Below are 16905 nucleotides of genomic sequence, written 5' to 3' on the forward strand. Positions count from 1 at the left end.
TTGTGGTTTTTTTAAACATGAGCAACATATATTACAAAGTATACACATCATTCAGGTAATGTAAGTCGATTAATTATACATAGCAGTTTAGATCCCCTGATTCTTCAACCAGCCTCCATATTTCATTTTGTAAAGAACAGTACACAGCAAAAGACATGTCTTGTATTTGAAAGGGATAGAACATACAGAATTCTGGTGCTTCCATTACTCTGAAATACAGAACTTACATTCCAGTCAGTAACAACAAAAGAAATACTTCAAAATTTTGGTCAAATGTGGAATTTCATGTTAAGACAGCCAGTGGATGGCAGTGCTAAAGTACTGAATTCATCGTGCCATTATTTATTATGTATGCAGCTCCAGACAAGGAAGGGAACAAGCTGTGCTCAGTTGTTTTTGCAAACTCGAAATGAAAAGATGGGCTCTGCTACAAACAAGCTATAAAGTCAAAGTATAAGATGATAACCAAGAGACTAATACAGTCAAATACTATCCCCAGGAGAAGATACAATGCGAGTCACTATGCTCAAAATAGTAAGCCTCACAGAAAAAACGAAGGGAGTTTCATTCAGGGAGTTGAGATGGAAAGTAAAGAAGCAAGGGCAGAGAAGGGACAGGGGGAAAGTTTTTTCAAATCAGAGAATCCAAAGTATATTTTGATGCATTAATTATGGAAAAAAAATAAAAATGTAGGATGAGTGCAAGGCTGCTTTGATGTGAGGTTAGTGGGACAGTTATGGGTGCAGTTAGGCAGAAAAAGCAGCTGAGAAAGCTGTAAGAAAGGAAATGCACATAAAATGGAGTGGGGGTCAGTAACACTGTTTCAGTTATCCCTTGGAAATATGGTCTTTGAGAATAATAAAAGCAGGGTATAGAGATTATATATGCTGAGATTAGGAAAAGTTGTTAAGGTTTGTGAATTGGAGCGGTGAATAATTTAGACAGGAAGATGCAAGGTCCGAGTCAGATGAGCGCAGCTGAGTTGTGAAGCCTCTCTGTGGGATTTCCAGCAGAGATAAGGATGTGCAAGAGAAAAAGGAGTAACTGAGTGAAGCAGTGAGGGGTAGTGAGACAATATGAAGAATTATAGTTCAGGATCTCTCATGAAAGACATGAAAACAAATTTAAAGGGAGGGAGAATAAAGAATGAAAACCAACCAAACAAACAAAAACCAAACAAACAAAAAACCCACCTCCCAACAGCAACACAGAGGAGAAAGGGAGTAGTATCTAGATGAAATATGTGCAAAATCATTATTTGAAAAATTGTCAGGCCTATCTATATTTGAAGACATTATTGAAGCAGAGAGCTGTGTAGGTGTCTTGCTAAGGCGGCCTGATTGCTTAATGTTGGCTTGTTTGTACTGCTGTGGCTGCCCAGAATTTACAAATGCAGGAAGAGGCAGAAGTGTTCAAAGAACACTTTTTATGCCCTTCTTGTTAAGGGATCATGGCCCTGGCTAATGGAGCAGGAGATCAAATTAGTAGAGAATTTCTGTTATGGCAAAATCCAGGTCTTGAATCAGGTTAAAAAACATGTTCCTAGGGAAAAAAAAAAAAAAAATCCAATAAACTGTCCACTGCTGCATCACAGCCCGTTATATGCCACTGTGAAGGGTGAAAATGTGTATCCCCTGTGATTCTTAAAAAGCAGACCAGAGGATAGCAGTCTAAACCAGAGGACCAAACGTTCTCAGGGGATGAGTCTGTCCAAGCTCTACTGTGTCTTCTGAGTGTAAGAAGACACCTTCTGAGCTCTAATTTAAGTCTGTTCTCCCATTTCCACAAGCTCTCGGAACACAGCTCAGACACAGCATCCTGATCTCCTCAGGAGTTGGCCAACTGAACCTCACTTATAAAAACGCAGTGCTGGGGGAGTTTTACAGCCTTTTTTAGAGAATCTCAGCATTTTCTTCATGAGCTTCAGTTAATATTATTACACAAAATTTGCTGATTCCATTAAAACTTGTTTGCATGTGTTAAAGGAGCAGAACTCAGCCAAGGAGCGCTGACTGGGGAACTGCAGGGTTACTGGTCTGGTGATCTACTAAATGGCCACCATACACCCATTTCCTGAGTTGGACAACCTACTGCTACTCTGCCAGTAACTTCTGAAGACAGCAGCATCCCTCTGCTACATTCTGTGATTAAAGAAGTATCTAGAGGATGAAGTTTACTCCAGCACATTTTCCCTGTAACTATAGTTACAGAGGATATATTTTCTCATCCTCTAAGGCAAGCTTATTATTTTTTTTTTTTTCTGAGCCACTAAGGCCTGGTTTTATTAATAAAATATTATGATTATGAATCCTAAGTTATGTAGAAAAGAACCACCTTTTTCACGAAAGGTGGTAGCCAGGATTCTAGGACTAAGACTGAGTGTTTACTGAGAGGAGAAATTGCACTTTGTTTTAACAAATTAGAAATCATTGTCTTTCCCTGAGAGCTGAAATTCCTTTCTATGTATCATATTGTTTTCTAGGAATCTCTGATACTACTATATCATGGGCATTACTGGCTGAAAATGGACAGTCAAACTTCAAAGTCCAGCCTAGAAAGATCTTTCAAGAAGCATTTCCTAAAAAAAACAACCAACCAAACAAAAAACTAAACAAAACCAAACCAAACCAAACCAAACCAAAAAAAACCAACAAAAACAACAAAAAAGATGACTCTGTGACTCTGTCCTTTCTGGTTGTTTGACACATTTTGCAGGGGAAATTCAAAACTAAGAACTCAACTTGGAATGTAACTAGCTTAAAGTTGAATAATAAATTTGAGTTAATTTTGTTCATTGATCAGGAAATCAGTTATGTCAGAAAAGAAAAATAAAGACTTTTTTCATTGAGAAGAGTTTATCTTCTTTTTATTCAGGGGAGAATTTTTGTTGATGAAATGCAAATATATTTTTTTTTTTTTTTCAATCAATAGAGATTCATGATTGGGTTTGTGTGAGATTGCTAAAACCTTACAATTTTCCAAACATAGCTCTCAGTTAAACACATCCCTTCCCTTTTAAACCCTTCTAATATTTTAAGCATTTTTTCTTTGTTCCTCTGGAAATAATGGATGTTTGAAGGAAAATAACAAGTTATTACTGAAGTTACAACAAAAACAGACTTAATTCCTACATCTTTTCAGTCACAGGTGACATGTTCTTAAAAATATGGTACCAAACCCAATTCTTTCCTGGGATTTCAGGTATATCACAACACCACTACTCCCTGAGCTTGCAACAATGACCTGCAGAGGAGGGGAGGGTGGATGTGTGCATTTTGTGTGCCTGCAGTACTGAAGGATGGGAGCAGTGTGAGGAAAGGTAACTTTGTAAAAAGGGACTTGAATGTTTTGGAGGGGTTCTTTTTGGACTGTTTCTCTTGTTCAGTGATCTCCTATGTCAAATTTATTTCAAAACTCAGAGGAACATTGGGTGTCATTGCACCCTTCAGGGCACAAACTGAATGTTCCAAATTCTTTTAATGGCACTAATGCTCAGTTGTAGAGTTCAATCCCTGAAATTGTACAGTCTGAAAATACGATGTGTTCTTCTTGAAGTCAGCTTGTTTCTTCTTGCATACATCTAGCAACCTTTGAATTTGGTTAAGGGACCATTTTTTATAAACCTTGAAACTATCTCTGGCTGGCTGATAGGAAGCTCTCTCGGGCTGGGTTGCATTGCCTGAGTCCCTTGCTCTCAGCAACTGTGCTATTTCTTTTAAAGAGGGAATCTTTCATCCTGCATCAGGAGGAGGCTCAATGGAAAGTCATGTAGTCTTATTCTTCAGAAGTAACACATCCATATCCGTTTTAAACTTAAGCGTGTGGGACAGGGACAAGCAAGAAACCAAATACCTGATGTGTAGGCAACACATTTTTCATTTGCAACAAGGTGAGAGTTTATGTGTGTCAGCTAGTGCAATCAAAACTCATTAATAATAACTCATTAAGTGGCACTAACCTGATTACTTCCAGTCAGGTATGCAACACCAGTCACTAATTTTCTTGAACCTGAGAAGGAAACAGAATTATTCGGTAGTCTCTGATGCCCGTTTGTTTTCCAGCCTTGATATAGCTAAATGATGATTTTGTATGAACAGCCCAACAGTGGCACTGCTGAGTCGGTCTGGACTCCTTTGTTTGAGTCCAGCATTTTTCTCATTCAAAGTTCTACCTCCTCCGGCTTAATCTGGCCTCTCCTTCAACACACAAAACAAAGCCCCACACTGCTGTCGCTTCTTTTCCCTTGTCATTGCTTCAGTGACCCTCAGGCAGACTACCTTCTGATTTCAGAAGGAAAACCACCTGCAGCAGTGAAACACTCTGGCAAGGTCATGCTCTGTTTCCCTTCAGGATTGAATAATTCTTTCAGACTTCATAGACACCAGTGGCTCAGTTGCCCACCATTCTCCTGTAATCTAAATGGTCTGCTATGTCATGACAAGATTAAAGCATTGAAATTTGGTGGATGACTAGAGCAATATGATACAAGTGTTTTCTTGAGTTATCTGTGGTTTTTTATGTTACACATCATGCTGGCATCCTACTGTGATGGTCCACTACATCCCTACCTACGTGATTTCTTCGGGCAAATTACAAAAGTCAGATGAGTGGGTGCAGTGTCTTTGGAAAAGGTAGAAGCTTCTGAGCAAAGTAGATGGGACTGACATAAGAGGTCCTGGTGGTCCTCAAACTCTTCCAAAGGTGTTAAGAGAATTTCTTGGTAGATGGAAGAAGCATAGTGGTCTTCCTATAGCACATTAAGGACAGGAAAAAATAGCTCTGAATAAAAAAATTCTGAATTTGATGGGTCTGGGTTCAGATCACAGTCACTGAGACCAAAAATAGCCCTTTTCACCCAGCAAAATATTTTTATTTTTAATAAAAAGTCAAAAGCAGAGACACTGTGAAAGGGTGTTATTGATGGACAGTGAGATGCACATGTAGCTAGATAGTTCATTCCTGATAGTCCCTGGATTAAACCTCAAAATACTGCTTTAGAATTTCTAATGCTGTTCCTCTCTAGTTCTTTAGTCTGTAACTGATGTGGTCCTTTTGTCTTTCCAAGTCTTGAGAGAGCTTCTCACTTTGAGTTCTAATGCAGTTCAGCTTGAATTAAGATTGCAGTTTGGGTAGCCTAACTCTGATGACTGCAACAGGGTAGATTGTAAGAATTTAAAAGCTTCTTTCAAGCCCAATGAAGTATGTCTTTAGGAACTGAGATTCTGAACTGGTGAAATGAAAAATTAAAGTATTTTCTTATATAAAATATAAGTTGTATCTAGAAAACTCTTGATATTTTAATACATAACATATATGCATTAGCCAAATGTAATAATCCACATTTGTTTTGAGGGTTTTTTTGCATCTCTGACTGTAAAGACAGACAAGAATTATTTTCTTCATCAACATCATAGTGAAGCAACTTGATTTGTGCTCCCTATGAAGTCAGTTGGGGTCTTTGGAAAGACTTAGATCTGAAGTTTTTACTAGTGACATTTATGCTGGAGAATTTTTTCCCTCCCTTTAGTCTGTCCTTCTAAATCTCGCTTGCTTAGTTAGACAGCCCAAGGAGAATTACCATAACGAGAAATTCTTTTGGCTGGGATAATGGACTTCTCAGATCTGAGCCAATCCTCCTTCATCTGGTTAAGCTCAATTAAATTCACTGTGCTGAACTCCCAATATTACAGCAATACTTTTTTACTAATTAGGATTAGCTGTGTTGCTGAATTAGACGGCTGTATCAGGAGGACATAACTACACAGTGTTATATAAAATTGTGATGTTCTGCAACACTCAGGCAAGAGTCGATGAGAGTCTGCTTCATTCAGGGTCTAATTTCTGTGGTTTCAAGTAGCTTTTTAAAACAATCCTCTTATGTACATGTTCACAGAACTAAAAAAATGCTCTGGGAAAAACAACCCCCTCCTCTACAGCTCATGGCTCCAGTATCAATTTTAATTGCTTGTTCTGTCAGCCCTAAATCCCAGCCTACTCACAGTGCCATGGTCTCTATCCCCTGCCTGAGATGCCTGATCATCCATCGGATTGTCCTTACCCATTCAAAGACATGCAAATCTCTGATAACCCACAGGCTATCTAGGAAAAGCTGTAACCCCATTTTTTAGTGTGGGCAAAACATTAGGAGCTGCCACTTGCGCTCATTTAGTCTTGGCTTTTTGAGCAAGGCCTAAGCTATCTCAGGACTAGAAAAGCATTTACAAAATCTTTAAAAATTGAGATTACACGATTTAAGCACTATTCCTGCAGTATAAGCCTACTTGGAGCCTACTTTAAACTGGTATGTTTGTGTCAAACTGGTGCAAATATATGTTGTATGTTTTCTCCCTTCTATTTAAATAAGGCATGGCTCCTATTTATCCTGTTTATATCTCACAATTTCAATGCATGTCTTCAAGATCACTCAGTTGGTATTCATGTGGAAGTCTGGAAAGACCTAGAAAGTCTTAATCTGTTTACTGTGGCTTTTAGAAAAACAAACCTTGAGAAACTTCCCTGTGGAATGCCACAGTGGCAAGTGCCTCACTCTCCTTGTGGTCTCCAAGGCCTGGGTTTTTCTTCCCCTTAATGAGTATTTTGAGTTTTTTCAGACCACTGCAAAAAACATCCACTCTTTCTTAACAGTGTCCTGATAGGTCTGCAGAAAATCTCTCTAGTTACTTCTCTAATTTGATCTTATATTAAATTATGGCTGTTTACTTCTGAAGTAAATGTTATGCAGTCACCCTGTCTTATCCTTGTCTTAATATTCCTGCCTGCTTCTCTGTCTGTCCATGCATCTCTAAGTTCCTTATTAATAGGGGAAAAGTTAATTTCTGTTCTTTGATTGGGATAGAAAAAACAAATTGATGCCAGTCATGAGGAAAGGAAGAAGAACTTTTGTACTGAACATATTCAACTAACTTCTGACTTAACACAGCACTTTCTTCTTCAGGGTGAGGATCAGCACAGTTTATATGGTGTGAGTTCAAGTGTCATATAGCAAATATTAGGAATAAAAAGAAAATTATAGAAGTTTAGGCTTTGCCACTTTACTGTGGCTACTAGCTTGTAATGTGGTATATAATCTTTGTTCTGCTAAAGAAAAATTAGCTTTTTTTTTTCTTTTTTTTAATGTAGCATTTATTCATCTCATGTAGGCCAGTGCATGTTTTAGCCATATTCTTTGGTGGTGGAGAACTGACCATTTTAAATTTCAAGGCTATGTGAAAAATATTGTTTTCAAACCTGTATTTCCCTTGGAAAATGAAGATGTGAAGCAGTATGCCAGGTATACTAATTAAGAGAGTCTAACACTGATGTGAAAAAATTCTTCTAACTTTAAAGGCTAATAGAAAGGCTGTGTCTGTATTTAGAAGCTTATGATGTATTTCAGTATTTATACTCCCTCTGGCTGGTTCTGTATAGAGAAGCAGTATCCTATCTAGGATGGGTGAAAGGATCACCCAGCAGCTTCCAAGCCATCTAGAAACAGGAGGACCCTCATGCATTGTAGTGTTTATTACACTGGCATTTTGAATAGTAAGTTCTTGCTCTTCTGTATAAAAATTACCATGGCTTCTTTTGGACATTTAAAAATGTCCATTTTTAAACATTCTCACCTTGTCTAGATTTTCTGACCAAATGTGAATCGAAAATTTCTCACCATCTTTTGCAATTGCATTGCAGTTCAAGTGATCTGGTGAGTGCTAAATTGTTTTGCAAAACCTGTGAATATCTGTACTTTCAGTATCAAATGCACCAAAATAATGATAATATCTGGAATTGTTCCTCTTGACACAAGGGAGATTTTAAAAGTGAAAATTTGGTGCATTAAATTACTACTTAATCATGACTCTTCTAAAGAATAACAAGTTACAGTGTTTTTACGTGAAATGCAGTCCAGAAACAATTCAAGTAAAATCAAGTTTGAAAGTGAGAAAACTGAGGTCATGTTATTTTACATAAAAGCAAAAAATAGTCTCCAGGGCAGAAAGCCAAGAACGTGCAGCTGTGTAGCTGTTGCCTTTTACGAGTGCCTCAGCACCCAAGGAGTGGTAAAAAGGGGCTAAATGGGAAGAAGAGGAAGTACCACATAAAACAAAGAATTCCACCAGAGATTTCGAGGAGGACAGTCTTTTTTTTTTTTTTGCCAATCTGAGCTTACCCTTTAGTGACTATGTTTCAGGAGTTGTCTGGTACTTTTAGGCATTGGTGAATATTTTGTGCATTTGTGTCATATATTGGGCATTCAGAGTGTTTGTCACTGACAGATGCTAGAAAGAACTATCTCCATGTCTTCACTATCTTATTAAAAGGTAGAATTTTAAAAATATTTTGAATATTTTTGTTATTTGTCTAGTGCTGCTGCTATCTGTAAATATTTCCGTCTTCAGAATTCTGCCTTTTCGTAATTTCCGAATGTGCAAATCAGACTAGATCACTAAAAATTGTTTTATATTTTGAGCTGGGCCCCTTTACGTCTTAAAACAAGCCCAAAAATGGAGTAGCTCTATGCAAATAGTAAAAATATCCTTTATTAAAGATAAGAAATAGAAGGACTACTGAGTATCATTTAAGCCAGCTGTCACATATCAGATAATGCCATTTCACAGAACTTGAAGACAAATAGCATAATTTTCCTGGAAGTGAAGTAGCATAGTCACAGTCTCTTTCAGTGGAGAATGGGATTTAAAAAAAAAAAAAAAAAAAAAAGGCATATCTCCTGCCAAAGCCTTTGTGTAAGTCATTAAGCAACCCTTATCTAAAATTATAGGCATTTGCCTGTTTTCCTGACCCAATGAAAACATGAAGAGGTACTAAACCCAGCTGGTCATTAACTCTCCTGTTAATGCTCTGGGCTGATTCATGTTGTCTATTATACTCAATTGGATTTGGCTTCCCTGAGCAATTAGAGCCTCCAGGTTCCTCCCATGGAGGATGTTCCTCCTGGCTTGTTCTAGGAGTCAAGCTCATATGCTTTCCATCCAGTCTGGGCCTGTGGTTCCACCTGAAGCAGTACACCTTTCCAGCCACTCCTGCAAAGACTGTTCAAAGTGCAGATTTCTTCCACAGGCTGTTTAAAAATTCATTTTTCTATTACAAAAGGAATAAAAGAGATAGTAATAAAAATGGTTACACAGTTGCTAGGCATTCTGACAATCTTTAAATTGGGGGAGTTTTTTTATCCTTATAGACTGATTGTACAGTGGTACAGATTGCACATACTGCTTTTTAATTAGGTTTTTGCAGTATCTGCAAACCATTGCTTTTTGTGGACAGTATATAGATTATAAGAGTAATATTGTAGCAAGTCAAACACAAGTCACATTTCTCCATTTATCAGCCTTTTCCTAATTAGAATTTCATGGACTTGAAATCCAAAGTTTAAGACTTGTATTTAAGGCTTAAACTTAAATAACATTAAAAATAGCACCAAATCAATGGTAGTTTCTGTTAGAAGTTGCAACTTGTAACCTATCATGATAAATTCATTGCAGAGAAGCAGGAGAAAATTAAAAACATATTGTATTTTTGTCTTTGGAAAATTTATGTTCACCTTGATTGCTGCTGTATACTGGATAGGATAACTGAAAATGACAAATTTTCCCTGTCCCTATATTTTGATTCTATATCCTCTATGCTGCAGATGCTACTTTTATGCCCTTCAGTCTACTGTAGTTTTTGACAACCATTTCAAGTAGCAGTTTTCTGTGTTGAAGAGAAGGAACCCTACTTTCTGCCTACTGCTCTACAGTGTGTCACCCTGGCACCTTGTCCGTGCATCTGCTCTGTGGAGGTGAGGTTGCCACAGTGACAGCACACCCTTGGTCACAGGCCCCATAACTACAGAAGTCTCAATGACTTTGGAAGTTTTAATAGGTTTTTATTGATCTGTGATGTGCTGCCCAGCCATCCACCAGTTCTGTCCTCACAAGCCTGGTGACAGCCCTCAATGGAGTCACTTTTGGAACGTTCACCTCCATCCTATGGGATGATATGTCTGTTGATTAATCCTGGATGGTCAGTCACCCACCCAACCCACAGCATGGAAAGTGGCTGGTCTGATAAACTTGCCAGGCAGTTGGACAATAACTAAATAGATACTTGCTTTTCAAAGGATGTGTGGAGCAATAATAAAATGTGACTGTAAAAGAGTAAAGCTGGATATACAAAGCAGCTATACTGCATTGTAAAACCTGATTTTCTTTCTGTTAAAGAAGCAAATTTTGGTGGTACCTAACTCTCAACTCTGCTTATTTTTTCTTTTTCAGACACGGAGATGACTTGATTGTGACACCATTTGCTCAGGTAGGCACAGCTTTGCTGTATTTCTCACATGGCCTTGTAATTTAAAGACGAAATCACTAAACCAGTTGTTTTCTGCTGTTCATATTATATATGTTTGGTTGAAACAAAAAAAGTGTTTCAACAGAAAGTCATAAACCTCCCACTCTGTTAACTACAGCTCTCTTTCTTAATGCTTTTTGATTGTCTTAAAAGCTGAAGTGCAACAGATGATAAACACCTCTATCTCCTTCCAAATACTGTAGCAGGCAGTCACGATTAAGACATTCCTGATTCCTATTATTCTTTTATTTTTCCAATTACAATTTCCCTATTTGTACATCTTTTATGCATTAAATACAATGAGATTTTTAGACATGAGAGAAGTTTTACCCAGGACACTCATGTTCCTTTACAAAACCAGATTTGTTTTTTCTATTCTGTTTTATAAAATACCAACTCAAAATTCTTTATAATTCAGATAAAATGCCACAATTTTTCACAATAGAACTGCCTTATAAAGTAAGAAAAATTAACATTGCTATTCCTTGAACTCATGATGATGGGTTTTACTCCAAAACATAGAGGAATTATAGTCAAAGCAACGTAGTCATGAAGTCATGCGTGATTGAAGGTGAATGGAAAGAGAAAGGCTGAGTCACACATCAGTCTCAAATAAAAATAAAGTGGCAGCTTCAGCCTCACTATGCAGGTTTCTTTGGTCAACTAATAAGCTGTTAAATTTAATAGAGTTTTATACATTTAATTATGTTGCAAACAGATGCAGTGTTTATAAGACTCAATCAAGTCCTTAACAAGAATAAAACCATCATCTTTTACTAGCAGAAGAAAGATTTAGCAAGAGCCTTTTATAAAAGTACTCTGAAATCTACAAATTTGATGACATATATAATTGTTTTTAATCCATGCTGAGTTAAGTCAGTTTGCATCCTGATTTTTGGAATGAAAAACATAATGAAATTAATACTGTTTATTTAGCCAAGTGTATTTTTTTATTTTCTTAACCCATTTGGAAATTACCTCCAATAGCTTGAACACTGCCAGTCATGGCTAGTTCTTAAATAATTTCTGTTAGAAGCTTTCATTACTTATTCTCTTTCCTTCAGTGTCCTACCTGCTTCCTACCTGTATACATTTAAGGTTCTATGGAAGGAGAGCTGTGCACACCTCAGCTCAAATCTCTGAAACCCAGTTTCCCATTGCTGCTTTTGTTATTCTTCTGATGAGTTCACCAGGAACCCAGCCCAGTTCCTGGGCTGAGGAAAAAAGAAAAATTGCCAACTTCTGCAAAGACATGCCAGTGATTAGTGTTGCTTCTTTCTTCCATTTCCAACCTAGCTCAAATCAACTCATGGTTCCTCTCTGGCATCAGCTGAACGACCTCTTCCCTGTCAGAGAGGTTCATCTTATTACCCTCACGTGCCACAAAACTTTTTGCATGCTACCCAACTGCCTCCAGGAGAGAGTGCCTATGCCACTTATAAAAAGACACTCCTCTGCGCTACATTCACTCTCTGCTATCTTGCATGTAATTAAGTCCTGAAAAGAAGTAGTTCATCTACGTTGTCTTCCCCAATATGTAAAGCTTGTAAAAGCCAGCAGACTTTTCCTGCAGTCTCAGGGGATAACTTCCTCTTTCTCTGGCATCTGCTCTAAGTACCTGAATCAGCTGTGCCCCTTAGAGGAGACACTTTTACTTTTTTACTTTGCCTGACAGTCTGGACAATCTCATTCCCTTCAGTCCTTTGTACTGAACTGCAAATTAAGTTTCCGTAATTATTTCTTATGCATGAAGTATTAGGGTCGAATGGGCTCTTATCTTCCAATTTCAAATATTTTTATTGTTATTTTAAAGAAATAAGTAGAATTATGTAAAAAAACTTTCCTCCCCTGCAAGTCAGCCTGCCTTCAAACAGATAATGAGTTGTTTATGAGGGGAACAAGAAAATAGATATAAACTTCTGCCTTTGTATTGCAGACATGCTATTGTTAATTAATAGCCAAAGTTTCCAGACTAACCAGCCCAGGAAACCTTTTACAGTGGTTTTACAACATGCTTTCCATTTTCTTTCAGCACAGTGGAGCAGATATAGATCAGTCTCACTGGTGCAGAAATTTACACTGAAACCACTTTTTTTGTTCCAGGTTCTGGCCAGCCTGCGTACTGTCCGGAATAACTTTGCTGCATTAACCAATTTACAAGACCGGGCACCCAGCAAGTGAGTGTCATTTTTTGGCCACTGAAATTTTTGCAGTGGTACTTTTTTGATGTAAGCTAAGAAGACAGATAGATATTACAGATTTCAGTCTGTGCCACCAAACCTGCATGAAATGATGATGAGGAATAAGTCTATTAATCTCCTAAAGGTGTTATAGTTGATAGCTGAGACAACAGGGCCCTTGCCTTCTAATTTATCTTGCAATTGCTGTCCTTGCATAAGCTTGGAGTAGGTTTTTTCACCTTATATGATTTTACATAAAGTAGTCATATCATCCAAAGGTGATCATTCAGGCACAGTCTGAGTCTTGCAAATGGAACAGAGTGAGCAGACAGCTGAACTCACTGAGATCTACTTGTAAGATCTGAACCTAGAACTCCACTCACCCTACCTATCCACAGTGGCTCAAAACTATAAATTTGGCATCATAAATATGATCTCTCTCCAGCCATGCTACAGCATCACAGTTAACACAAATGTTAGTTACACTTGCAAATGTAGTGAAGTCATTTTCCCCACCCAAAACATGCATCTCGAGACCTAGAAGTAATTAGCATTCCAAAGAAAATAATGTATTTGCTTATGTTTGTAATTCATGTTTCAAGCTATGTATTAGCTCTAGATGTGATTAGGCAGTCTTTTAATAAATCTGTAAGTTCCTAAACTATTCCTGTCCTGGAGTTTCCAAATAAATCCCCAGGTAATGTATTTTCTGTTATATTGTTCAAGGATTTGGTCATCAGTGAATTTATTAGGCTTAAACCTTTTTTCATTTCCTTTTTAATAGAAGATCACCAATGTGTAGCCAACCATCTATTAACAAAGCAACTATAACAGGTAAGAATAATTTATTTTTTTAAAAAAATCTAAACTGAAAATTGCATTTTATAATAACAATCATATATCACTTCTTATCCTTATAACTGTTTTATTGAAGAGATTTTGAGTTTTTGGTGACTTTTAGTGTTCTATTCTGTTAACGTCTCTTTTCTATTTTATTATCCCAGTTTTAATTTATTTCCCAAATCTTTTTCCTTATATACCAGTGTGTGACTGTGTCATGAATACATTCATTAGTAACTTTTTGCAAGGAAATATAGTAGAAAGAATCGATATGAGGAATCCATTCATCTTTCTTTTTGGGACATAGAGCTCTGTGGCTATACAGACACAAAGTCTTCACTTTAAAAGTGTTCATGCTATGAAGAGAAATTTTCAAAACTGAATTGTCTGATTTAGAATTGTAATTCCTATTTTTATAAAATTTGTATGAGAAAAAAATCCTATAAAAATTGTATTAGTTCTAAGGAAATATTGACTTAAAAACAAGACTAGCAGTGGAAATTACATTAATATTTTGGAAAATTTTACTCCACGCAACTTTTGGTTGTTTTGATGACAACTTGGTCTTGGACATCTTCATGGAAGTACACTTTCTTGGACCCCATATTTTATACTTCATGTTAATTCACAACTTACACTGTGAAATTTTCCAGATAGTTCCTTTCTCTATCATATTCTGCCAGAATGCAAGAGCATTTGCTTTTTGTCTTGATAAAGTATACAGATACTTACAAAACAGGTAAATTATAATTTAAACCACAATCAGAAATACAGTTTTCCATCATTTTCAAAATGCCTTGTCTTTTAAATTGAATTATACATTTGTATCTCTAAGAAAAAATGGTACTTCAGCAATTTTGAGGAACAGTGTGTCTTTTTAAAGTTCAATAGTTTCTGCTTTTAGACTCTGGAATGAGTTAAAAGCAATGGGTTTTTTTCAACTAACCTTTCACCTTAGAAGGTCTGAGTCTTGGCAGTTCTGTACAGTTTTACTCTCCTAGGAACTCATACAATATGAACATTTGTGTGTAGGGCTCATCAGGGGACTGAAGGTTAAGAGTTTAAATCTATTTTATAAAGAGAAAGGCATAATATTAATTAAATAATAGAAAGACGATAAAGTTATATATGTACGCCAATTATATTCATTATCTGTAGTTAGTATATTTCTTGAAGAGGTAATTTTGGACATTGGTTTCAAATTGCATGCTATAAAACATTTCAGTTATGGATATTATATCTATTTTTGATTTTGTGATTTCTCTCATAGCAGAGTAATCTTCAAATATGGATATAGGAATACTCAAAAAATAGGGCTCTTTTTTTAACTCCAAGGGACGAACTTTAGAAAACCTATAACACAGTGAAATTCATGACAGAAAAAGAAAATATGATACTCAGAAGAGAAGATGCATGTGCATGTGAACACTACCTTACACGCTCTCCCGCAGCTATTTGCCTGAGATCAACTTCTTTTCTCCAGCAGGAGAAGCTGTTCAGACAGCAGGATGCAAGACACTCTCTGTTAGAAGACGGTGTTGCTCTTTCCAAATTTTTCTAATCTGAAACTTTCCATTCAGTTAATTCTCACAGTGTACTCTACATGTCAGCCATAAATCAGCTGAAATTTTAAAGTTTAGAAAGGAGGTACTACAGTCAGCTCTCTAATTAATCTAGAAAATTGTTCTTTACCAATAAATTTAAAGGCAGCAAGAAAAGGTAAGGATAAGCAAGAATAGTAAGAATAATTTAACTTAATTTAGTTTAGTCTGATTTCTTAGAGATTTTGCTGGAATTACTATGCCCAATTTATGCATTGAACTGAATGATCTGGAGCCTGTGTACTCTGGATATAAGTGGTTGAAAGACTTCAATGACATAAAAAAAATACCAAGCCACTATAAAACATTAAAATGGCTACAAATAATTTTGACTATTGAAAGGAAATTGAGGCTGGATACTATTTTGCATAAAAGGGTTTGCCTGTTCTTAGTTTTAAACTGTTTTTGATATTTCCCTGGCAACAAAATTCATGACATAGGTGCAGAAATATGCATAGGTTTATTCTTGGGGCATATAGAATCCTAGTAAAATGTCTTAACAGCAATAAGCTGAGAAGGAAGATATATTAAAAACACTTCTGCTACATTTCAGAGAATAATTGAAAACCCTTTCAGATGCTAATAAGTTTTTTGAATTCTTGTGGGGAACATTCAAAATATTCTACATTCTGTAGCTTCTACAGGTCCTGTCTGCTGAGAAATCCTCCTAGTTTTGCTGTTCTCAGAATATGTGTAATGGAGCATCCAGAACAATACACCAGCTATGGTAGAGCCTCTTCATGACACCCTGATGGCTCAGCTTGCCATCTCAGCAAGAACTTATTGACAAGGTAGCAATTTAGGTGACTAGAGGACACAGTGTCACTGAGCTACTTTGATGATAAGTCAGAAAACAGATGCTTAAGATAGAGATTTTATGTTGCTAAACTTCCCGGAAGACATGTCTCTGGGGAGATTCTCTCTGAGGAAAGGGACGATCACAGAAGGGAACTACTGCAGAAGATATGGGAGTACCAACAAGGGAAACATGAAAAGCAAAGTATGTAAAGTGAACATGTAAAGCGAAGTAACTAAACATGTAAAGCAAAGTAACTAAAAATGCAAGAGCAAAATTCCCACTTTTGCTATTTTAAGAATTCACCATGTGGTATAAATCTTTGGCAGCATACCCTAGCAAAAAAGTAAGAAACTGTGACGTTGAGAGGGGAAGGAGCACAGGAATCATATGTTCAAACTGTCTCAGAAGAAACATCCACCAAGGTAGCCTTAATTTTAAGGTGATTTGTCAATGTAAATATGTAGATGTTGTGATCAAAATAAAGTGTTTTCTTTTCAGTATATCCTCATGAATCCCTTTTGTAAACTGTGTTGAAAGAAGCTAATGAATATCAATGACATACAGTATCGTGTTTGTTATCAGACAACTACGCTATAGTGTGCTGAGTGTTCTTTTTGCAGACAAATTGGGAGTAGGACATCGGAACTTTTTATATAACAACAGAATTTTTCAATGGCACTTTTCATACTTGCTTAAATTTTAGGAGGTAAATATCAGTTTTAACTATAGTCAGTGTGAATAAGCAGAGATGAAAACTTACTTCTGTTAGAAGTCTTCAAAGGGATATGAATTTCCTACAAGTGCCGTCTCTGTCATTGCTGAGACCAGCCTGGGATAACTGGGTTTGCTGAATAGTTCTCTTATGCCTGGTGTTCTGTACTTCAACCAAAAGAAGGGTTTCTCTCACTATGAATCATATTTTCTGATATTTCATTTAAAACTGACAGTAATTCTCTTAACACAACCAGTGAAATACAAATATTTTGTTTTCAAAAAAATGACACTATCTGTGACTCAAGGATTGAGTTTGCCAGTTTTATACTGCGATTCTGCCTACTCATCCAGTCCACACTTCCCGCGTTTGCTTACGATTGTGAGAGACAGTGTCAAACGCCTTGCTGAAGTCATTGCATGA

At 36.7% G+C, this 16905-nt stretch overlaps 1 protein-coding gene across 7 annotated transcripts in view; it reads left to right on the top strand.

Annotated features, from left to right (window-relative positions):
* The window catches only part of PDE4D (phosphodiesterase 4D), a 313664-nt gene that overhangs the window by 219929 nt on the left and 76830 nt on the right, over positions 1-16905 (top strand). For all 7 annotated transcript variants that reach the window (XM_040089575.2, XM_040089578.2, XM_040089579.2 and 4 more), the window contains 3 exons: positions 10275-10311; positions 12454-12527; positions 13315-13364. In XM_040089575.2, coding sequence (XP_039945509.1) covers positions 10275-10311; positions 12454-12527; positions 13315-13364 — 161 coding nt within the window. The remainder of the gene's footprint in view (positions 1-10274; positions 10312-12453; positions 12528-13314; positions 13365-16905) is intronic.

This window comes from Hirundo rustica, chromosome Z (assembly GCF_015227805.2).
Source record: "Hirundo rustica isolate bHirRus1 chromosome Z, bHirRus1.pri.v3, whole genome shotgun sequence".
NCBI classification, from domain to species: Eukaryota; Metazoa; Chordata; class Aves; order Passeriformes; family Hirundinidae; genus Hirundo; species Hirundo rustica.